The sequence below is a fragment of the Tauraco erythrolophus genome, chromosome 28 (assembly GCF_009769465.1).
Source record: "Tauraco erythrolophus isolate bTauEry1 chromosome 28, bTauEry1.pri, whole genome shotgun sequence".
NCBI classification, from domain to species: Eukaryota; Metazoa; Chordata; class Aves; order Musophagiformes; family Musophagidae; genus Tauraco; species Tauraco erythrolophus.
The window spans coordinates 2,672,405-2,697,307 of record NC_141492.1 but is presented as its reverse complement, the minus strand read 5'-3'; the positions used below and the strand labels follow the sequence as shown (position 1 = coordinate 2,697,307).

Here is a 24,903-nt window from a genome sequence, read left to right as displayed (position 1 = left end):
GCATTGCTCCCGCTTGCCGCCCGTCCCGTGGGCGCGGCGAGGGGCAAGAGGTGCAAGGCCGGCTTCCTTCCAACGTTTCTTCTCATCTACGGCTGAGAAAAGTCAGCGAGGTCCGAAGCGAAACGGAGTCGAGAGGCGTCAGCGGGAACAGCAGAGCCGCCTCCGCAAACAGGTAATTACAAAAATTCCCTAAGACGAAGTCGAAAAAGGTTTGGGAACTGAAAAAGCAACAACATTTTGCCACCAAGAGCATAGCAGTAGCTTTGGGTCTGGGACCAAAGTCTTGAACAGAGAAGTGGAAAGTCCAGAGGCTGCGAAGGCGAGGTGGCGGGGCGCCACGCGCCGTCCCTCGGCTCTGCCCCCACGCTCTGCCAACGGTGCCGCCCGCAGCGCCCGAGCCGGGCCGCGCGCTGGCGCGTGGCTGAAAGAAACCTGAATTGGAGTTTACCGAGGTAGTTGGCTAGAAACTGAGATTCCCCCACCTGGCATTTTCTCGAAGGCCCAAGCGCCCCTCGCCATCCCCTCCCAGCCCACTCCTCACGTGCCAGGTGTCCAGCTGTCCTGCAGGTCACTGCCACCGCCTCCAGAAACAAAGCCTTCTCAAAGAAAAGGGAATGCGCAGCCCTTGTAAGTCTTCAAAAAACACCAAGTTATTGCACTTCAAAAATACAACAGGTTTGTGGTTCGAGCCCTCCCCACCCTCCCCATGGCTTCTGCTCAACTAAAACGATCCACTACGCACAATTCCTACGGGATAAAAGGTTCCACACGTGTCTCTTTACATGAGGTGCAGAGCTGCTGGAGCTCCTATCTAGAACGGTGCGATTCCAACCGTACGTCTCTTCCCTTTCACCCCGTGCCCCCCGGTCCCCACCCCTAAAAACCCCCTCTCTATGCTTGCTGGGTTATACGAACCACCCTCACCCACCCCCCCCCCTCTCCTGGCCCTCTCCCCCTCCCGCCCCTCCCCACCCCGGACTCACACGTCCAGCAAAAAACTTGAGATTAATTAAGGAATGGTTATTTAACAAGACAATAAAAATGCACACAGCTTTGGAGATGCACGGGAGCTGGATGTCCTGTAGGTCTGCAGGTGAACTCCCAGCCAAACCGTCCTGGGAAGGGCAGCAGAGCCCAGCGAGCTGTGGATTCCGACTGCCTGGCTTAAGACACTTTCCTTACTTCCGACTCCAGTTCAGGGTCAGGCTTTGAGTGGGGTTGTTTTCCAACCACGCAGCAGCTCAATGGTTTGTTTTTTTCATTTGTGGTTTGTTTGTTGGGTTTTTTTTTGTGTTTTTTTTTAATTTTTTTATTTTTCCTTTTTCTCTTCTTTTTCATGATTAATTTGTAATAGGAAAGTCAAAGGAGACCAGGGAGGAAGGGAGATGAGGTGGGAGAGGACATTCTCCCCCTCCTCCAGTTTAATAAGCACCAGAGTATTCAAGTCTGTCCGTTCTGAGATTCAGAGCTGCTTCCGCAGTCAGCAGGCAGAAACTAAACCTTTCTCGTAAGAGCAGCGTCGTTTTGGTTGGGGTCCCTCATCATCGTCGTCTTCTTCCTCATCTTCCTCCTCCTCTTCCTCCGATGATGAGCTGTCCAGTGTTAAATCCACCACGTCAGCAGTGGCCTTGCCGTTCTCAGCGTTAGCGTTAGGAGTGGGCAACAGCCCGTTCACATCTGAAGAACCTGCAAGAGGTGGGGGAAAGAGAGGACTAATTCAGGCACTTTCCGCCCAGTTTGAGGGATGCTCCGATACTCTTGGTCTCCCACTGCTCTGTGGTACTTAGAATAGACCATTTCAGTTGGAAAGGACCTATGATGACCATCTAGTCCAACTGTCTGACCACTTCAGGGCTGATCAGAAGTTATTAAGGGCATTGTCCAAATGTCTCTTCAACACGGACCAGCCTGGGACATGGCCCACTCTCAAAGCAGCCTGTCCCAGGGTTTGACCACCCCTCAGTGAAGAAAGGCTTCTGCACGTCCAGTCTAACAGGCAGAGGGTGCATGAAAAACTCCATTCAAGCAGCTGCCTGAAAAAAGGGCCAACGCCACAAACCTTCCCTGGGGTCAGAACTTGCTACAGCACCCAGAGGCACCCGCCCGGGAACCGGGCACTGGCTCAGCCAAAGCAAGAAGCTCCACAACCACACTGCCAACCCCGTTGGCAGCCATCACCACCGCTGGAGGACCCGGCCTCGCACAGGCTGCCCAGCCCTTCCAGTCAAAACCCCTCTTTTCCCACAGAAGCAGTACCCTGCTTTCCAGGGCTGGTCTCACCGCCAATGTTTTGGGGGTGGTTGCAGAGGTACATTTAGTGACAAACTTGTTCAGAGCCATTCTGGCAACAACCCAGCTCTGTGGAATAGCCCCGTTTGGGCTACTGGTCATGGGGATGCGACGCACCCTGGCAGCGCTGTTTGCTTCTGGAGAGGCTGAAGCCAAAGGGGCTACCCAGAAGCTCTCCAAGAGCCAAACTCACCTTGAGGTCCCACACGGCTTTTCCCAAGCCAGTTGGGGAACTCTAGTGTTGCAATTTGTGTGCATTTCCTACAGTAATTTCAAGTCTTTAGCCCCAGAGATACTCACCTAGAACTAATATAGGACACTGAGGGCTGCAGCTCCGCTCTTTCTCAGCTCTGATGGGACACCAGGAGCCGTCCACCAGGTACTCTATTTCATCAGCATCTTCACATTCTGTCAGGATCTTTGACAGCAGCCTGGACAGGAGAAAAGATGCCATCTATTAAGCTGGAGGCAATCAGCAGAAGGCATTTAGTGATGGGCCATCACCCTGGATCTTCACCTTGAACAGTCCTAAATTGAGAAGAACTTTGGTGTCAGCAGAAGGCTGCCAAACAGCCAGGCGGCCCTCGCAGTCAGTCCAGTTTTATTTCCCATAAAACAAGTGCAGGTTCTGACAGTGCAAACGTACCTAAACCATGAACTAACATTTTAATTAGTGCAATTAGAGGACAGCCTTGCCTCTTCACCCAGTTTCCCAAGTCTGTGGCACCGCTTCCAGACAGACGCCTGTGCCCCATCTAGAGCTACGTCAGGGCTGGTGCGGGTACGTTCCCACCATGGCATTAGCAGAAGACAAAGCATCCCATGACACTAGGAAATAAGCAATCCAACAAGGAGCACTTCACTTCCTTCCTATTTTTATTTCCCAAAGCTTCCCCAGTAGCCGCCAAAACAACAAATGTAGCATCCTGCAACAGAAAAAGAAAAAAAAGACTTGTTCACCACTGAAAACAGACCCAGTGTAGATACCTCCATGTCAGCCGTCACGCGTTGTGGAGACACTAACCTGAGGCTCACTGGGCCTCAAACCAGGCACTTGCTTTATTCTGATGCGTCCCACCACTTGCCCGGGGTGTCTATTTGGACACGCTGCTGGAAGCACTGTTCCACAAGGCTTTGCTCACCCCTGGATCTGAGCATTTCCCTTCAGTATGAAGGGGAGCTAATAGCACAAAAATCCTACAAACTCAAGAGAACTACTCGTGGCACACCAGTGGGAGGAAGTTTCTCCTTTTTCCCAGCACAAGCAGGAAATGTGCTTCCACAGACGGTCCTGTCATCCAGCCGAGCAACCGCCAAGCCTGCAATTCCAAAAAAGCTGACAAGGCCCAGAGGATCTTAGACCCGACCAACCAACGACCTCCTCAGGAGCCTACGCCCCTTCTTTGACTAACAACATCCAGCTGTGACTGCCAGGTTCCCTCCAGCTTACTTTCAGGGAGGTCTGAAGACTACCTGCATCCAACAGAACCGGCACTGAAATCCAGTCTTCAGCACTGCAGAGCAGGGACAAAGAAATCTGCTGAGCCTTCACCAGTGACGACCTCCTCCTCCTCGTCCACGAAGACACGTGCATTGCTGACCTACGGAGGTTCCACGACCCAACCTCTCATGCCTTCCCCTCAGTCTCAGCAGCCTTGTCAGAGATCTCAAAGGAACTGGATTTTCCTGTCGGTGTTGGCCAGAGGACAAAGCAAACAGGTTATCTAGGCCTGGGCTGCTTCAGACTGTCTAAAAAGCCACAACTCCTGGATCAAATCGGTACCTACAAACACGGCAATGCTCCGAATGTTATCAGCCTGGCCCTGGGAACACACCACCCAGGCTGAGACTCCTCTGCTCGCTTCACTGCCTTGTGTGCCAAGGGCGCTGGATGCACCCCAACCATTTCTCTCTAAACTCTCCCTACTTTTGAGGGAACCTGCCATGAGGGTGGAGATCATGTTCCAGAAGCCAAGAGCCATACATCTTGCTCCACCAGTCCTCGGGGTTGCTCTCGGCTTGGCTAGCACCACTAGGGATGCCAGTGGTCCCAGCCCACAAAACAGGCTCCCTGCGTTTTGAGGCAGCGAAGCTTCATCTGGCGGGTGGGTGGAGATTACTGCTCGCATTAATTCAACTCCTTGTTCCTTCCTTTGCTCCTGGAAAAAAAAGCCAGGTAATTTATTGAGCTCTTCTCTAGAGATAACCTCTGGAAGCCATATTTCTGGAGCTGACAAGCATCGTCGCCAGCTTTCTGGCTTGCCTCAGGTGGCCCCTGCTGTCAGCCCGGCTTGTTCTGCAGTTTGCATACAGGACTCCATCCGTCAGGTCTGCAATGAGGAGGGAGATCTTTCCTGTTTTTTAGAGCAATCCTCTTGGCACACAGCTGCATTTTAAAGCTTTCCAGCATTCAACCTCACTCAGACATATGAGCATCACCTTTGAAGTGTTCTTGTACTGCTGAACTGCAGCACTCCAGTTCTCCTAGCTTATGGTGAGCCCTCTGCTCTTCTCTTTGGTAAAAAGACAGAGCAAACTAACTCCAGCCCAGAGATATGGAAAACACCATTCCCATACGGCCTGAAAACCAGATGACAAAGTTGAGCGCCAAGTCTAAAGCAACCTTTCCCCAGTTCACGGCCGGAGAACTCTTGGCAGGGCTCGGGGCACGCATTTCTTGCCTCACTGTTTTGCAAATGCTGTTTGGAATTTACTTTGCTTTTACAGCCACATTCAAAATGAGACAGTAGAAAGAGAACATCCCTCGTGCAAAAGAGACAGGGGCTGCCTCGCTGGGAAGACTGAGGATGGGGATGCCGGCATGGCTCTGCCCTTCTGTCCCACTACAGGGTGGGCAGCAGCCCCAGATGCATGGCTGGGGCAAAACTTTGCAGTCTGCCCTTCACAAACCCGCTCTGAAAGTGCTGTACTAAAAGCCAGTTCCCTCCCAGCACATGCAAGATGGCCTGACAAGTGCCCTGGTGTCGCCTCCCACACCAAGGGGCTGGAGACCCCCAACAGGGAGCCCTTGGAGCCCTCTGAGCACCCCAAGGTCCTGCTGCACAGGCTCAGCCTGCTACCAGGGATCAATCACCACTGGGTGTCCTCAGAGGAACGTCAGCAGGAGGCCAAGGGAGCCCAGGTAGACCCCCAAAACCTCCAGCCTGGACAATAATTCCAAAGCATTTAAATTCTGTCCCTCCAGTGCAAAGAATCTGCTGTTTTCTTTGGCTATAGGCATGCCAAACACAGAAACGGTCCCTCCTGAGGCATCCTTCCCATCCCTCACTCCAAGATATTCACAATAGCCACAGAAATTGTACTGGAACAGTTGCACAGATTGTACAAAAATCTTTCCAAATACTACGTTTGTACCTCTATCTCAGGGGCTCTACGTTGCACAACTTTCAGTTTGATAGCTGGCAGAGAAGATCCCCCCATCAAATTTACAGTGTGCTGACAATTGTTTGCGAGCCGATGAACATGTCACATCGATAAAACACCAGGAAGATGTCTCCTATCAAAAATGACCTTATTGGGTGCTTATAAAGTGGTTTGTTCCATGTGGCACGACAGCAGTCAACCAAGGCAGCTGGTTGTGCAGGTTCATCAGTCTGATGAGACGAGTGAGGCAGTAAATGCTTGATTCTCAAAACGCTTTAGTGTAATCCAAAAATTCAGAATGGCAGAGGAACAGCCAAGCCTTCCTCTAGCACACCAAGACAACGAAGTCAGAACATTATGCGCCAGCAGAATCCACTCCCAGCTTTGTTTCGAGGTGAACTTCAACCAGATGCACAGACCAAAAGACAAGATGTCGCACCCAGTGGAGAAAAAGAAAGGGGCCGAGGACAGAGAAGTGTGTGTACTCACCCATCAATTATTAGCTGGTCATAGGGTGCTGGTTTGTCACACACAGGGCACATCCACGTGGGCTTTTTCTCATTCATCTGTAGGTAGAAGACTGCATCGAAGCACTGCAGATGTGCACAGGTCTCCGCCCGGCACGGGACAGACAGCCGCATCTTCACTAGCTGTTGAGCCAAAGAGCAGAAGATCAGGATAAAACCCAGCCAAGCTATCACCAGATAGTTCTCCTGAGCAGAAAGGTTTGTTAGTTTGCAAAGCTGGTCTGGCAGCAAAACAAGGTTTCTTGGCAAAACCAGACTAAAATACATTGCAGAGACTTACCGGGCAGATGAGAGAGACGCGAACACCCGTAGTGGCAATTTCGCTGTCTGGATCCAAGCGTAGCTTCTCTTTTACTGCAGTAAGAGTAGAGGGCACAAAATGGAACAGATGCAAACTTCAACACTGGAAACAACGCACAGCACAGGTCAAGCAGCTCACTGACAGCCCTTGGCTGCGTACGAGCCATTGTGCCCACAGGTGGGCACCTCTGCCAGGCAGGGACATGGGACACAGGAGACAACGCTGTTGTGTCGGACCAGGCTTGTGCCACCTGCAGGGCTCAGCAGAGATGCTGCTTGGCTGGCCAGAAACCTTGTGCATGATGAGGCAGCTCATGGTTTACAGGCCAGCTGGAGTACTCCTGGGTCAGTCACCTTCTCACAGACCTCCTGTCCCAACCACCCAGCTCTCCCAGCCAAACGGCACGTGCTGCCGCTCATCCAGGCAGAGCAGATGGAGCCGGGATGGACTTAGGTGTTGGGACAAGGGCAACTGTCTGCCGGCTATCTGCTAGCGACATTGTCAATGCTCTCTTAGCAACCCATCCACTTCTTATTTACAAACTACAGGCTGGGCTGCACAGAGGAAATCACACTGCTGACCAGGTTTTTCACGTTAGTATTACACCAAGGCAGCCAACTGGGAGTTAACTTGTCCCCCTTCAGAGGGGACTAAGACACCCACACACCTGGCCTTCCCGCAGGGAGGGTAAGAGCGGACAGACAGAGCTCTAGCACATGGCAGGACTTCTGGAACGAAGTCAGTTTAGGCTTATCTGGTCATTAACACAAGCATGAGGGATTTTATTCCCTTCCGAGATCAGTGACAACAGGACAGGGTTAACTGCCTCCCCCTGCCCCTTGAAATTCCAAGTCTCCCCAGAAGTGAGCAAATATGGGATACAGTCAAATCGATGGGAAACCACATCTCATCATTTCTCCATCATATCTCCTCTTCGCACTGCTGGGCTGTAGCTCTCCAGCTGATATGCTGGTCAGCTCGTTTATTCCAGCAGATTGTTTCACAGGAACCACAGCCAGACCCAGCGGTACCAGGGCAGACAGCTCACAGAGCAAAGCAGCCGTGCAAAACCAGTCACAAGCAGCGACCCAGCATGGATTTGGAAAGAATCAGATGTTAGGAAAAGAGGTAGAGAATCCTGCCCCCACTGCTGCATCCTGAAAGGAAAACCCAGAGGAGCTGCAGGCAAATCAGAAAGAGCAGCAGATGCGCAGGTCCCACACGTGCAGGTCCCACACCGAGGTGTGAACTCAACAGGGAAAATTGGCTTTAAACTACTGCACAACTCCTGAAGAGTGGCTGCTGCCAGCACTGCTGTCTGAAAAGGCTTTTGACACTTCCATCACCATTTTTCTTTGGAGCAAGCCGACCATTGATTTTGACCTTTCCAGATCATAACAAGATGTCTCCAGACAACGAGGCCACATGTCGTTTGCAAGACACAGCTCTAATTAGAGAGCGACTTCTCAGCTGTGAAATTCCCACGGGACTAGAAGATTTGGTGGCGTTTTCTTCATGTTAGGAGACTTTTCATCCAAGCTTAACTTTTTGTAAAGTTCTTTGTAAGAGCATTATCCGTGCATCAGTTACTATGATTCATGGGAAGGAGGAATGGGCACTTTCTAGGGCTTCCTGATTAGAATCTGGCTGTTTTAAGACTGGTTTTGGATCCATGTGGGTAAGCAACTCTGTTTTCAGACAACGTTCCTATACTAAAAGTCAGGAGAAGCATATGCAAAGGAAGACGAGTCAGCCCTGAGATGCGACCGAAGCCAAAGGGTAGCTTTGCTGAGTACTGAGAGATATTGCAATGGATCCATCGGTTCCACTGCTATGGAATCATTTGCAGAACACATCAGAGCTTTGAAAGCAAAGTTTACGAGCTGCTTGTGCTTGCCAGTTTCAGATGGCCAAATAACTTCCAAGCAGTAACAGGCCAAAGGAAGTGAAACGAGGGCGTTTCCATTTGGTTAAATTTAAGGTCCCCAAAGGCAATTCATCTCTGCCTCGAAGCCCAGTCAAAGCTGCCAGTTGTCCAGCTCGGCAGAACTGGCGGCGCACGCTCGTTGCCAAGAGGAAAAGGCAAGAAAGCTGCTTTCAGCACCTCTGCCTGCCCCTCTCGGACTGGAAGGCCACCCTGCAGGGGCTCGCTTTAAAGGGAGCAGCACACCACGCTGAGCCTGGTTTCCAGAAGTGTCAGAGAAGAACGAGAGGATCACCTGCAGTTTAGGACAACTCAAAAGCCAACCTCTGCGCAACTCCTTCAAGGTTCTGACCAACAGTCAAGGAGGGAGCACAGCCAGTGCCAGGCTTCTGAGAACGGTGGGTATTTTCCAAATGGAAATGTTCATTTCTTATGTCAACAGGTGAGTGCTGCCTGTCAAGAGTGGTCTGATACAATCAAGACTGTGGTGGACACTATTTTTAGTGTGGCACACACACAAGTGTTCAGCAGCTGCTGCAGAAACGCTGCATTTAGCGTGAAGATCAAAAGTTTGGCTAAAGCACCAGCGTGTGCCAGAATGTGCATCAGGCATGTGAAGATGGGACATGCCTGAAACCATCACTGTCCCTACGAACTACAGTCTGTCTTCAAGATTATGGTCTTATGGCCAGTAAAGGTTCTCCACGATCCAAACTGTTTGCTTTAAGGACCATCGCAATCCACGGTGTTAGCTCGCCCGTACAGAACTAAACAGTAAGAATGCTCTCTCCAGTAACATTAAATAACTGGAAATCCTCCAGACTCTTGTGAGCTGCGACTCAGATTCTGCCTCGGAAAGGTAATTTCCCCTCATTTTCAAAAATGTTTTGCATTTGCCTCATACCAGGATGATTTACCTGAGTGGTCTAGGATAAGCATCTCTCGGGATCATCTCTTCTCTGAAGCTCTCAACGCATACGCAAGTGCTGGTGGTGAAATCCCACTGCCAGCCCCTAGGACTCGCGGGGGGCTGGGGCAGCAGGACATTTTCACCAGGATCCCTTGCTCCAGAAATCTCCTTTGGAAATAGTGCGGGTCAAGGCCGAGGTGCTGCGGTAACGCGAAGGCATGAAGCCACCGAACGCCACCGGCCCTCGGCGGCATTCCCCGCGGCACGACCTGGGGACAGATTCTAAATCCGGCTGCAGCGATCCCGAGCACCTGCAGAGCCACGAGCAACACGCGCTGCAGAAGCGCTGCACGTGCACGCAGGTGCGGGGCAGTTTCACACGACTGACATGCAGCTGAGCGGGTCTGTTCGAATAAAAAGTGTTTTTACACAGCCAAAGGAAAGAAATCGGATCAAGCTCGGCAGCTGCTCCCAAGCAGGTTTCTAGCAGCCTGGCTCTTCGGAACGCTGCGGTCTGACAGGCACACAGCAGGCCTCCCAAAGCCACCTCACAAGCAGACATACTCACCAAGTGCCTTGCAGAGTTCTGGATGTTTGATCCCAATGGTTTTCAACCTCTGCAGCAGCTCTGCTGAGGTCATCTGCCGCACCAAGTACAGCCCCACGGAATAGCTCTAGCGAGAGAAGGGAGGGAGGGAATGAGCGAGGCTGCTCTTCTGCACTGGCTCGTGCAGTTCTGGGATGTTTCCTTCGGCACGTACCTTCCCGTAATTCCCCCAGGTCACAGTGATGCGGTTGGTCGCTGCGGACAAGTACATGAGATGGGTGAGGTTGATGGGACGACAGGGCCTTTTAGGTTCCACTCCAGGTTTGTTTGATGGATAGTAGCCCTAAGGCAGAAAGATTAAATATATATATTTTTTTTTCTTTATTTTTTTAAAACTCAAGATGTTTCTATGCGGGTACATCTATTAATCAGCTTCACCAAATTCTACTCACCCACAGCTTTCAAGGAAGGGGTTAGAAGGCAGATGAACAGTCAGACCAAGCGGGTCTTTTTACAAGAGCAGTTTATTAACAACACAGCTAATTCATTAGAAAATTAGCTTTAAAGTAAGCAGTGCACTTTTATGCTCCAGCTTCTTGTCTGCATTCATCAGGAAAACAATTTCCTTCTAAATTACACAAGTCCTTCCAAAGTTGCAATGTCACACCTCCTGGCTGAGCTGACTTACCGGCACCGAGCAGTAACTGTGATTCACTTTCACCGCAATGTTCGGAGGGTACTGATCCTCCTGAGGAGAACTAGTGTCTGTGTAACAGATTCTGTAAAGAAACAACACGTCTCTCAATACCCCCATGCTGTTTGCACCTTCAAAGCACATCAACAGCTACCAGCAGTCAACCATCACCACACCAACCCGTGCTCCCTCATCTGGCCAAAGCAAAGCCAACTCCACCCTCCCAGATCGGATCCAGGCTCCATACCTGGGCAGCAAGATCTCCCACCCCTTTCTACTGCAGCACTAACTCAAGCAGGACATGTAGGCAGAGGTCAGAAAGTCGAGTTTAAGATGCTTGGGCTAGGCAGGTGAGCCAGTAACTCATTGTAAATTATCTTTGTCACCATGACAACCACATTGAAAGTTCACATCTTTTGACAGTGCACTCCCTCCTCCCCAGTTCTGCACCTGGTGTTACATCAACCCCATGCTCACACATACCTTAGCACAACTTGAACTGATTTCACACCAGGTTGCAACTCCCTAGTCAATTAAAGAAGAAAGAGAAGGTTCAGATTAATTAGGAAAAACAACAAACAAAACCACTCAAAAAAACCACCCCAAAACAACCAAAACGAGCTGTCACTTTTACCAGACCCAAGAGTTTTAGTTGTGGGGTTTTTTTTTATAAACCTTTAAAGAACTACTTTAAAGAATTTTATTTAAATTGTACAATTCCCTCTGCAAATATCAGTGGCCCTGTGATTATTTTTTTTTTTTCCACCTGATGCACCGTCCTACAGCCTTTCTCTGGAATTCAAAACTGTAAAAGTGTTGAGTGAAAGACATCAATTTGCCTGGCATCCTTTTGCTCATCTGTGAGTGCTGACAAAAACTAGGTTTTTAAGGTCAGGTCTACTTGACAGTGTTCTTTGAAGACTCTCTTTGTTCAATTGTCCACTTGAAGGTGTTCAGGCAAACCAAGGAACCAAGTACTATGGCACCAGCAGAACAACTGTTAGCATTGCTACCTTCAGTAGTACTATTCACAACTGGATTTCAACTGGTATCAGGAAAGCAACATATCTCAGAACAAAGGTATTTTCTTAGTGGTCTTTATAAGGAGGTTTAAAACATACTCTAATTTCTGCACAGGATGTAAGGTATTAGACAAGATCCTCAAATTAGTCTTGATTTGCCTCTCAAACTATTTCACACTCCAATTCAGTGTTTTACTATAAATGTTTTGATTTTGGGGGTGGAAGGGATGGAACCTCAGTTCAGCTGACAGACAGGAGCTACTGTGGCAGTTTTAGATGTGGGGGAAGCACATCTGGATACCACCCACAAGCAGTGGAGGAAGATGGACCTGCGCTGAGTGATCATTCTAGGCTCTCACCGAAATCCCTGCTACGAAATATTTACGCTGTGTTATCGACAGTAAAAGTTTTCTCACAAATCTGAATATATAGAGAAAAGAGCGCCAAGCATCAGCTACAACACGTGTAGTCTTTTATCACCCTTAAAGACTTCCATGGTATGTAATTTCCTTTCTGTTAAAGCCTTCAAACAGCTTTCCCTGCACTCTTGACCTACTGGGATCACAACAGTAAGCAAGCACTGGGCACTCCAGAAACGTCATCTTTCTCTGACTCCATGATAACATTTTACCATAAAGATGAATATTTAAAGCTTTTACGCTTCATTTTGGAGGACTCTTCTGCACCACTGTCCTTTCACGGTGGCAAGGACCAAGGGAGCAGGGCAGCCAAAGAGGAAGCCTTACTGCCTGCACTGACATCTCTTCGGGTCTCATTGTTTTGATCAAAAGTCGCACCACGACAGAGGTCAGGGTAAATCCTACTCGGTGCAAGATGTTTTCTTCTGCAGTTACTATAGTACCCTTTACAAGGAGGAAACTTTCTTTCAGATGCAAAGAGTTACATGTATAGCTTTTGAACTTTTGATGCAAAGAAAAATCTGGAGATATTCACAGCAGGAGCTCAACAGAGCACTGAGGTCATCAGCAATTTCATCGTGTTTTTCCTGCCCCATTCAAAAGCAAGATTAGAGGAGGAGAAGTGAAACTTAGGGACTTAGATGGGTAAAATGGCACCTCCCACCTCCCTCAAAGCTATTTGCTTTACATGACAAGTGGCCTGTCTGCCAAGCTCCTCAAACAAACCGTGTTTCCTTGCAGAGAACAAAAGATTCCAGAGAGGGAACACAGAGGAATTACACAGCTACATTTTCTTCAACTGTTCATACACAATGAGAAGTACCTGGAATTTCTGATCAACTCCACTTGTCTCTGTGTTAACGCAAAAATGCACGGACTTTCCTGAAGCTTCTCATTATTCTGTGGAACTAAAGAGAAAAAAAAAAAGACTGTGCATCAAACCAATAACATCTAGCTCTTCTTACATCGCCAAGCACAAGCTGATTTTTCATGTTCTGAGCTACGTTTACCTTTAAGACTTGTTTTGTCCCATCCCACTGCACAAGAACTCAAATCATCATGCATTTTGGTAAATCTACTGTTGGTTACAGCTTTGCTCACTTATTGCCTGCCTGTTTTGCTAGTTAACAAGCTAACTGTACAGTGGATTTGGACTTGCTTTTTTTATTTTTCCTCTCCTCAAACAACCAATGAGCCAACAATCATGTGTTTGTACAAGAACAAACCATAAGCGACGTCTGAAAGTGGAGCCTACAACTCAAAGAAGCATAAGAAAGGATTTATACATGACACGACAGCATGAAACCACCAGACTGATTCTGGAAAAGAAACGACAAAGATCAGCTTAGATAATAAAAAAGCATCACAAAAAAAGAGCTGTAAGAGACAAAACATGACAAACACATGACTTTGAGGCTGCGTTTATCGGCAGAAACACTGAACTGAGAACCCAGCATTAATTGGCCTTTTGGCCCTTGACAATTTTAAGATCAAACACATTTAACGCGGTTAAAACTAAGCTTAAGATGTGGAAAACTTCTGTCACGACTTCCACCGAGTACCTTTATTAAATCCAAACATGCCAAGTTTTTGGTCAGTGCATGTTTCCAGCTGAAGTCGAGGCCTTGAGCTGGTGAAAGTCACAGGATAAACACAGAGAACGGGGAGTGATAAAACAGCTTTTATTTTTTCTTTTTAGTAAGAACTGGATTTTTTTTTTTTCTTTGACACCACTTGAACTGCTAGTTTATTCAGAGTCAATACACCAGAATTTGGGAAGTAGGAAAGTGTGCTTTACTGCCTATGACGAGTGAGATGAAGGAAGGATAAGACCTCAGCAGCTCTAAGATCTTGGAAGACACCATGACAATCTGATTCAACAACTGTGGACACTTCCCTTTGGTAATTCAGCTTTAAAAATGCAAAAAGGGCTTTCAGAAATAAATTAAATAAAAAAAAATTAATAAGGTATCTTTATGGACTTCCGATTTAATTCCAGTTTCCATCCAAATGTCTCTTGACCAAATGTCTCTTGACCAAAACAACCACTGAGAGGTAAAGCATTTTGCAAGGACTGTTGTTTTTAGAGAGTGAAGAATGATAAGCACAGTAATGAAAAAATGATTTTCATATTGTTGCTTAAATAACTGTCACAGAACCACAGACACACTGTCCTCCTGTTTGTTGACCTACATGAAGACAAAGCAAACCTCACTAGGAAAACTGAGATATGCTCATCTTTTGTTTTGCATTTACAGAAGCTGTGGCTGCCCCATCCCTGGAAGTGTTCAAGGCCAGGTTGGATGAGGCTTTGAGCAACCTGGTGTAGTGGAAGGTGTCCCTGCCCATGGCAGGGGGGTTGGAACTAGATACTCTTGAAGGTCCCTTCCAACCCAAACCATTCCATGATTCTGTGGTTGTATTCTTTTACCAAAGTACCTGGCTGCTGACAGCAGGCTGCCCACCACGCTGACTGGCACTCTTAGAAGACACCATCAGCAACAGAAGCCAAACTCTGAAGTATCCAACAAATTCACTATCACCTCTCCAGCAAGATTTTCTAGCATCAAAACCACCACGCTATCCAAGTTCAAAACAGGGAATTTGCTCATTTCTGTAACACACCGACCCCAGACGTGAGCACCGCTCTGGGTCTGAGGCACGGACCACGATGGCGAGTTTGGCACCAGCAATTAATGGGTTACAAAGTTTGACTGTGCAACCACTGCTAAGGAAATCAAAAATCAGCTAGGTGCCTATGCTTTCTCTACAGCTGCTTAAACAGCTCTCCTTTTTCCCTGTGAAGTAAGAGAAACGAGCAGCGGCAGCACGTGCTCCCCATTTTCTTTATTTCTTGCTGTAAAAGGCCCTTTTCCAGGCAGGAATTCCGGGGCTCTTCTCAACTGTGCTCACAGAAAGCTGCTGGAGAGTCACGCAAAACACTCCAATGTTACCTGGACAAAGAGCTGATAGGGAAACAAAACCCAAGAAGAGACTGGCCTGCTAAACAGACTCAAGATGTGTCCACGCACACCTCGTTGCCAACAGCAATGGGAGCTGGATGCTTCGGAGAACAGTGCAAGAGAACATGCCCTGGAAGACTGGAAGAAAAACCTTTTCCGTGTAAAGATCCAATTCTCCTTCAAAATCTTCATGCTGGAAAACAAGCCCAAACTCCAGGAGGTATGCTTAGTACCTCATCAGATATTCATTTCTTTGCTGAGCAGCCAGATAAAAAAAAAAGTTGGGTTTTTTTTTTAAAGCCAAGTATTTTAGGCTAACTGATTTTCATCTTTCTCCAGGACAGATGCCTCAGCACACAACTCAGTTCCTTGACTTTAAAACAGCTGCTGGGATCCATTTATTCTAACAGTTGACAATAGCAGGAAATCAGTTTTTAAGACTGAACTCGATCAGCAATCCTCAGAACGAGTCGAGACATAAAACTCCCAAAACCCAAAAGGACTTGGCAAACCATGTTCAAGACTTTAAGCCCAAAGTGATTGCAATGGATTCCCACCTGGAGGAGCCAACCTCACCCACAGTTCTCCATCTGGCAGGGCAGACCACGTCACACAAAGCAAGGACTACAGTGATTTAAGGGTTTTAGGGTTCCCCTGCACTGAGGGGTTGTTTTTGTGTTGTTGTTTTGTTTCATTATTTAAAAAAAACCACCTTAACATTCCTCACTATTGTACTTATTGGCCAAACTCATAAAAAACATCATATAACTCCAGGGGACAAGGTGACTGTGTGGCATCTTCTATTTTTGTAAGTGGTGGAAGCACTCGTTTTAATGCATTCCACAGTTTGTTTAGGTGGATGGAGCCGCAGTGTGAGCATGTGGTTTTGCTGGGATTCCTTGGAGATCGCTCAACGCAGCGGTGTTTGCTCTGCAGTCAGGGGAAGGCAGTTGCCTTTGCCACAAAACCAGTGGCCCTGTTTACAGCAGCTGAAGTCCAAATCCAGAGAAGGAGGCTGGAGCAGGAGTTTTCCTACCTAGACACGAGAGAAGAGCAACGCCACCACTGCAAGGCAGGTATTATGGAAGGGGGGGAAAAAAACCCAAACAAATCCTGTTTACATGGATACTGGCAGGACCTCCCAGGCTACGTGGCCTCCTGCTCCCACAGCTGCACCGCAAGATCTCCTCTGGCGTGCCTCCAGGAGAAGACCAGAAGCCCCAGTATCTACAGCGAGGAAAGGCTGTCGCAGCTTACATCCAGAGCAAAAAAAAAAAAAAAAATCACTCAGAATTCCTTACTGCACACTATCCATGTCAAAAACTGTGTTCACACTGCTTTACCCAAAAAGGTGCACACTTATCAGCAAGGTGCTCAGACACCACAGAGCTCCCATAAATGCTCTGCTTGGCAGCTACTTAAAATACAATGCAGCAAAGAAATGAGTACTCATTCCCTCGAAAAAGGTCTCTGATCAATCTTAATTTTAAGCTTTATCTACCCGAGAGAACTGCAGCCGTTTCAGTAAATTAGAAGGATTCTTTCATGTTGACATCCTTAGGCCAAACCAGAAAGCTGCTGCAGAAGCTGTTTTCATGCAGATAACTCAGATGCTAAACTTGATACTAAAATTGACTGGAATTGTCTGTGCAGCTACCAAACATGAGATATTAGGGGTTCGCAACAGGCCTCATCTGTCTGCTTTTAGCTGAAGCCACCTCTGTGACAAGCCTAACAGTAATTTGATAGTCCTTCAGGGAACCTGCTTGCCCACAGACCAACTCAGGCAGCGCCCACCTCACCTTTGATCCCGAGGCAATCAGCTCCAAGAGGCAAGAGAGCCTTTTCATTAACAAAGAGGCTTCCAAGTGAAGTCTGGAACATATAAATCAAGATCCCCCTACTCACACCATGGCTATACGTGTAAAATACCTCTTTGTAGCCGAGGGAAATGGGTGCTACAACAGCAGCTGGGTGTTTCTAAACGGATCCAAGATCCTAAATCTTTCAGCTCCTTCCACGCTACGAGTTTCTGAGGTTGACAAGGAGCTTATGCTCAGCCCAGACACAGAATGGGAAATCTGGGCAACAAAGCACGAACTGGTGCAGCTTCCACACAGGAAAACACTTCATTTTCCTCAGACTGCTTTGTTTTATCATCCTTCCCCTCTAAGCAGAGCCACATATAAGCATAACTTCTAATATCCAAGTTATTCCAGCACCTGGCTGTTGCAGGTAGCACTGGGAAGCAGCCAATACCCGTGCAGTGTGAAACAACCCCAGTTTCACAGAGAAACAAATGCTTCTTTATTCACATTGCTGTAGGCAGAAGGAATTACAGTTGCAGGTCACCAGGCTGGGAAAATTAAACAAATTTCTAGAAGACATCGTCAGGTTCTGAACAGCTGACTGGGACAATGAAGACGGAACATCTGTTCATGCCCAGCTACTCATCACCAGTCCCCCACCATTACACTGAAAACACTCTCATCAAAAGGGAAAATTAGTCCAGTATGCTTTAGGGAACAAGCTGACCCGAGGGAGGTGTCAGCTGACAGAGGTGAGATACTAAATTTAATGAGACCTGGGTTCTGACCTGACGTGGAAGATTTAAAGTCACTTGTAACAAAATCTGTTAATCACAGTAAGTATATCCAGTCTCTCCTCCCATCTCTGCTTGTTTTCACCTTCTGAACGTTTGTTTTCCTTCAAACGACTACATTTGCGTTTCTGACCAACAAATGCCACGCCACACATAAGGCTGAACTAATCCATTCCCCAAACAGCATTTCAAATATTTTAGCTTTACACTGGCAGTCACCCCTCAACTGTTTTAATGCCCCCAGCATTACCATATTTAACACCTCCGCACAAACATGAAAATTACACAAAGTCTGATGAATTAGTCCTTTTTTTTATTTTGTACCTGCACAATTGTATCTTCATCCTTCTTTTTTTTTTTCCTCCAATCCACATGAAACATTTTTCTCCAAGAAAAATCAGCTTCCCAAGTTCTAAGTTCATTTAGTAGTGAAGCCTGGTATTGCATCACTGACTTTGAGACACTGAGGCTCAGCAGACTACGACAATGCTTCTCCTCTGAATACACTGCCTTCACTACACGAACATTATATCTAACATCTGACACAAGTCTTTTCCTTCTCAGAATTAAAATAACGAAAAAAAAAATCAGTCTCCTAGCCCCAGCATGGGAAAAAGCACTGCTTCCAGTTTTCCCAGTTGCCCCTCAAAATATGCAGCATCACACACAAGTAACTATGACAAGCACACAGAAAAAAAAAATCAGAAATATTGTTTGATGTGTGTAGCACCCCCTTTCATCCACACGAGGCTTTAGGTCAGGTATTTTAAGCCCTGAAACCAGCATCAGTGTGGAATTTCCAGCACGCTTGCCTAGCACAGGTGTCACACCGACACAGAAAGATGTTCCTCAGCGCCCTGCCAACGACAGGGATGGAGGAGAGATGGTGAGTCACAGCGACAGGACGCAGCGCGCAACGCGGCAGTGTTTCCAACGCGGGATACGAAAGCTGCAGCCACAGGCAGGCTTTCACATCACAGCTCGGAGTGAGCACACTCCTGCTGTAAGGCAAGGGGGAAAAATCAGATATAAACATTCTTACAGAATCATGGAATGGTTTGGGTTGGAAGGGACCTCAAAGACCATCTCATTCCAACCCCCCTGCCATGGGCAGGGACACCTTCCACTACACCAGGTTGCTCAAAGCCCCATCCAACCTGGCCTTGAACACTGCCAGGGATGGGGCAGCCACAGCTTCTCTGGGCAACCTGGTCCAGTGCCTCAGCACCCTCAGAGGGAGAATTTCTTCCTTAGATCTCGTTGAAATCTCCCCTCTTCCAGTTTAAAGCCATTGCCCCGTGTCCTGTCACTGCACACCCTTGTCCAAAGCTCCTCTCCAGCTTTCTTGTAGCCCCTTCAGGTACTGGAAGGTGCTGGAAGAGAAGAGAGCCTTCTCTTCTCCAGGCTGAACAGCCCCAACTCTCTCAGCTTGTCTTCATAGCAGAAATTTTTTTTTCTTCTCTAAACTCTGAGGGGAGAGAGAGGGGAGAGGAAGGCACCCACCACCATATGAACCACTCTCACCTCTCTCACACAAATTTACAAACCCTTGGAACACCGTTACCTTTTTGACACTTAAACCTGTTTCACTTTTCTCTCCTGGACCGAGTCCATCACAAACGCACCAGCAAACGGAAAACTCACCTAATTCTGTCGGCTTCAACAGTTCATCCAGAGTCGTGTAGAAGGGAAGTTTCACCAGCCGAACCTCTGGCTTCGCCACTTTGGGTGGCAACCTCCCCAGTCCGTTCAGGTATTTCCCGTAGAGCGCAGGATAGTCAATGTTAGTGGTGGAGATAGAAGTCCGAGCAACGGTGCTCCCGCGGTCGTACGACGGATGGATGGAGAGCGCCTCGGGAGAGCGGTGCGGCTGCGGCTGGGGCTGCGCGACGTCGGAGCTCTTCTTGGCGTAGCGAGTCTCGTAGAGCTCCTTAATTTTCTTGAAAACTTCAGGGCTGCAGTCAAATTGGACCAATTGCAATGCTCTGGTGACTAGTTCATGTTTAAGTCCGCTTTTACTCCTGCCAACAAAACCCAGCAACATCTGAAGATCTGAGACTCGGAAACTCATCACCATGTTCTAGGGGATAAAAAATTAAAAATGTTCTTACAGTTATAAAAAGGCAAAGTATCAGTTCTCACTTTAGTCTACAACTGGAATCCAAAATACTAAAAAAAACCCAAACCAACCCCTTCTGTTCAAATCAGCTGTTATTCACCTGATTAGCACCTCATTTCTCAGGCACTTGTTTGAGCAGAGCAAACATAGAGCAGACCATCAGCTGAAATATCACCAAAATCAGAAAAACATCACGATAGCCATCGAATTGCTCAAAAACCATTCGTGATAAACACTAAGCATCTTCAAGAGAGTTCGACTGGAAGCAGGAGCGGCCACAAAGGAACACAGCTCCGACAGCAGGCCCCACGCACGAAGCAGCACATCAACCCCTTTACCACAGAGGCTCAAAGCATCCAGACTTACCTCTGGGTAAGAGAGCTTATGTTAAAAAATTCATCTAAAATGGTATTAGTGGAAGGCAAAGGAAGAAAACCAATGCGAACTGGAAGGCAGATGACATTTAAGTGAACTGGGGCCACCAATCCTTTCGTACTGCATTTCAGTCCACTTGTATATTATCTGCACAGGAAAAAAACCCTCCAGAATCCTTCCACATACACAGGAACTTTAACAAAATATCATATATTTCAGACTATGGAAAGACATTAAAAGACTCTTAAAGAGAGCAATATGTTTCCATGAGAACAATGCCTCCAAACTCTATCTGGGTGCTTTGCCAAGCACTCCCCCATGACCACAGCCAGGAGCTGCCTTTGCTCTTGCACCTGTATTATCGACTCCAGTGTATCAATAAACAGTAAAAAACTCTCTCTGTCTCCAAAAATTTACCTTCTTGCTGCCATGGAAACTCAGAAGATTCAAAGACCACCCTATACTATAAGGCAACGTTCCATCGGACTGAGAACTAGAAATTATTTCTGTGAAAACTACTGCCAGAGCCTGGTGAGACTGATGTTTTGGTTCTCCCTCATGACAAAGCTGCATGATGAACGCAGAAGACGAGCTTATCGAGTGTGTGTTTGTCAAAAATTCAAGTTGCCCTGAAAATATACTGGATACATACCCACATTCGATACCCTTCCTGGTTTGTGGAAAGCAGAGGAATTCAAGAAGAACCCCCAGCCGACCCACAGCTAAAAAACTCAAAGCAGAGACTCAGCAGGTCTCTTTTCTCCAACCTAGATACCATTCTTGTTTGTGGATTAAATAGTAATTTAGAAAAGGCATAAAAGTCAGATTTCTGTGGAAGTTAATAGTAGCCTTGTAATTTCCTGGAATAAAACAGCTACGAATTTATTTATTGATTTACTTTACGTTGAGACAGCTACTACTGACTCCAGAAACATTTAACAGCCGCTTTTGCATATGTGGTAATCAGACTACAGAGAAAAATGTCATTTTATTTCCCTCTTTTTCATGAAATCATCATTTAATCTGGAAGCCCAGAAGATGTCACACAAACATCGCTGGCTGCAGTTAGAATTTTTGGTAGTCGTGATGTGTCCCAAAATACCTTTGATAAGAGAGAAAAAAAAAAAGGCAGATAACTTCAAAGAGGAGAGAAAGGATGTTTAATTGTCAGAAAGTCAGGATTCAAGACATCTGGATTCGTGTCACTGCTTCGCTAGACACCACCTGTGTGATCTTGGAGAAATCTAGTTTCTGTCTCTCAGTTTTCTCCAAAATGGAGAGCGCCTTGTCCTCTCTAGGGCACTTTGAGGATAAATAGAACGTTTGCAATGATAAAAACATTGAGGGAGTATAAATATTTCCAGGGAAGTCACAGGAGCGCAGCAGACAGGTATTCCTGCACTCCCTGCTCCTACACACCACCAGTCCCAAGCGACTGGCGACACGGAAAGCGGAGTTTGAGCTGACAGCGTTCTGCAGTTTAGAAGGATGATCAGATCTGAGCAATAAAGAGTAAGCTTCAGACAAAGAAAACCTGTCACCGATGCCTGGACCTGCACAATAATGTGAGGAGCAATCGCATGAACTACTAAAATTGTTAAGGCTAAAGCCTCCTCCTCCTCCTCCCGAGGAAGCCTTACATGTGAGCAGCATGGAGCCCATCAAACACCTGCTATGGGGGCAACCACGCCGCCTTGGAAGCGCATCTCCTCCTTTGGAGCCCTGGGCTCAGATCACAGCACCGTGAGGAGCCCAAGCGCAAGGAGAAGGCAGTGCCTCCTAAAACAAGCCTCTTCCACACCTCATTTTTGCACCCATCTAGCCACATCACACAGAATCCCAGAATGTCACGGATTGGAAGGGACCTCAAAGGATCATTTAGTCCAATCCCCCTGCTGGAGCAGGGCTACCTAGATCAGATCACACAAGAACGCGTCCAGGCAGGTTTGGAACATCTCCAGAGAAGGAGACTCCACAAACTCTCTGGGCAGCCTGTTCCAGTGTTCTGGTACCCTTACTGGGAAGAAGTTCTTCCTCATGTTTAAGCGGAACCTCCTATGTTCCAGCTTAGATCCATTTCCCCTTGTCCTATCGTTGGATGCCAGTGAGAAGAGCCTGGCTCCATCCTCATGGCAGTCACCCTTTCCATGTTTATAAACATCCTCACTGAGCAGCTGATCCTGCAGGCGCTAAACACGCTCCATCCGTTGGCATCACTCAGCGAGCATCCTCCGCTGCCGGGTGAAGCCCGCTCCGGTGCCACCAGCCGCTCCTCTGCGCTGCCACACACGGACACCGGGAAACGGAGGAGTCCCAGCTCCCGGGGAGGTGCCAGAAGGCAAAGGAGGAACCCACAACAGAGTGGGGGCCTTTCCCCCAGGAGGCCCAACACAAGCACGACACGACTTCGGGCCCGTTTGCTGCGAAGACACTTCACCTCCTCGCGCTGCAAAGGAGCCCCAGAGGCCGCCCCGAGCCTGGCCGCCACCGAGAGCCGCGGGCTCTGCCCCCCCGCCACCCCCCCGCCGGGCCCGGCTGGACAGCTCCGCTCCGCCACACCGCCCACGGGGCAGGCCGCGGAGGGGCGGCTGAGCACCGGGCTCCGCGGGGAGAGGGAGAGGGGCCCGGCGGGCAGGGCAAGGAGCGGCGCGGGGGAAGCCACCTGCGCTAATTAATCACCGGGAATTAACTGCGGGGGTGGCCGAGCCCCGGCCCGGGGGCACGAGCAGGGGCGGGCGGCTCCCCGGGGCTGCGAGCCGGGCCGGGTCAGGCCCAGGGGCCGGCGGGGACCGCGGCCGGGCGCGGAGGCCGGGGCGGGGCAGCCCCTGAGGTAAAAGGGGGAGGGGGGGCGGTCACGGGGCGCCGCCCCCCCGGCTCTCGCCGCCGGGGCCGAGGCCGCGCCGCCCGCCCTCGGTCCCCGCACCGGCTGCTGCCCGTCCCGTCCCGTCCCAGCCCGGCCCGGCCCGGGGACACGGCTCACTCACTTTCGCCTCCACCAGCTCCGCCGCCATCTTGGCCTCCAGCGTCCACCGCGCCGGGAGCCGCCGACGGGATCACGTGACACCCGGGGGAGGGGAGGGGCCCGAGGGCGGCGCGTGCCGCCCAATCCGCGCGCGCGCTCTTCTCCCCTCGGGGCCACGGCCTCGCCGCGCAGGCGCAGTGGCCCCGCCCCGCCCGGCACCGCCTTCCCGGGCGGCTTAAAGGGACAGCGCGCCGCGAACCGGGGTGGGGGGAGTGGTACCGTTCGGGGCTGTGCCCCGCTGGAGCGGGGCTGGAGGTCCTCCCGTCTCCCCGCAACGAACGGGGGATTGAAAGCGAGTGGGCAAGGGGCAGCGCAGCGCAGCCCCCCTGGAGCGATGTGCGGTGCCCCCAAAATGGCGGCAGTGGGTATCCCAGGCCGGGACAGGCCGCAGCGCGTTCCGTGTAGGCCTGGGCCTGCCCCGGGACCCGTGGGCTTGTCCCGAGGCCCCACGTCCTTGTGCCGGTCCCCCTGCTGCCCTGGAGCGTGGCTGGGCCCAGATCAGCCCTCTCACTGGGGCGCGCTGAGGGACCTGAGGCTGCGGGCCCAGGAGGGGGGTGGAGAAGGGGCTCCCCTCGCACCCCAGCTCCGGGCTGGGCACCGGGGTGCTTCGTTTTGGCACTGGCTCCTGGGTGCAGTGGTGTCCGGAAACCGGGGAGCACCGGATCTGATCCCGTGTGGTTTCGCTGGGAGCTGGTTTTGGAGAGCAGGGGGCTGACGCAGGCTTTCCTGAATAGAAAAGACTCCGGAGCAAAACCCAAGGAAACGTATCCCAAAGATCTGTGTCTTCATCAGGGAAACCCAAAGGACACTGGCCTAACCATCCTTCTCCTCACCCCATGGCAGCCTCCCCTTGAACTTGAGCATCTCAGATTTTCCTGTTGGATCTTGGAACATGGAGCTGCCAGACCCTCCGACACCCTCTGCTAGCGAGGAACGCCGCTCGCCCCTGCTACAGGGGCCTCAACAGCTCCTGCCATGCCTCCCCCTCGGACACGCTCCCTGCCAAGGCACGTGTGGCACCTCGTGGCCAAACCCAACCTGCTCCATGGCGATGGCGGCTCAGAGACACCCCAGCCCTAGCGCACAGGTCAGCGTTTGTGCCCCCCATGGGCATTTGGGGAGAAGATGTTCTCTCCAGTAACCCCCTGCATGTTAAAAATACCTTCTATGTCGGTAGGAATTATTTCCCCTAAGCCTGATCCTGCTCCCCTTGGGCTCCGGTTGCTCCGTTTCTAAAACCCAAGTGCACAGCTCCAGCTCCAGGCTGAGTTACCAGGAGGTGACCCCAGTAGCTGGGGTGAAACACTGCACTGGGAGAAGTTTTCCAGCACTTTCCCTTCCTTGTCATCAACCCCGCAAGCTAATTAAACAAAAAGGCAATTAGCCAATTTCCCAGGAAGGCCAATATGTTAATCAGGCTCCCCAGTGTTCCCTTCCAGTCTGGCAAAAGCCAGTATTGGTGCTAAAAATTCAAACAATTGCTATGGAAACCCCAGCAGCTGATAACTCATCCTGTCACATGGAGAGCGCGGGGGGGGCATGACACAAATCCATCCCAGATGTCACCCCACCGCTGTCCTGCCTGCTACCAGTGAAGGCGGAGGGGACTGGTGGGCTGTGGGTGTGCTGGGAATTCAGCAGCACCCGTAGCTGCTGAGTGAGGTGGTGTGGGGACAGGGTAGCTTGGGTTTATGTGAGCTTCCTTCTGCTGCAGCTGAGGGGGTGGCATGGTGGCCTCCTGTGACGCTGGATAGAAGGAAAAAGCAAAATATTTATGCCATGGAGATGGAGACTTACAAGAGCAA

The 24,903-nt window shown here is 49.5% G+C and overlaps 1 protein-coding gene across 1 annotated transcript; it reads right to left on the bottom strand.

Annotated features, from left to right (window-relative positions):
* Positions 1 to 1,288: 1,288 nt before the first annotated feature.
* PIAS4 (protein inhibitor of activated STAT 4) lies at positions 1,289 to 23,093 on the bottom strand. Its single transcript, XM_086627644.1, has 11 exons — positions 23,061 to 23,093; positions 19,227 to 19,662; positions 12,841 to 12,925; positions 11,060 to 11,101; positions 10,571 to 10,661; positions 10,097 to 10,225; positions 9,904 to 10,009; positions 6,481 to 6,554; positions 6,163 to 6,323; positions 2,590 to 2,720; positions 1,289 to 1,686 (listed from the first exon to the last, which is right to left on the bottom strand). Exons 1-11 carry the CDS (start codon positions 23,085 to 23,087, stop codon positions 1,481 to 1,483), a joined length of 1,488 nt encoding a protein of 495 aa, XP_086483770.1. The 5' UTR covers positions 23,088 to 23,093; the 3' UTR covers positions 1,289 to 1,480.
* Between the last annotated feature and the right edge of the window lie 1,810 nt (positions 23,094 to 24,903).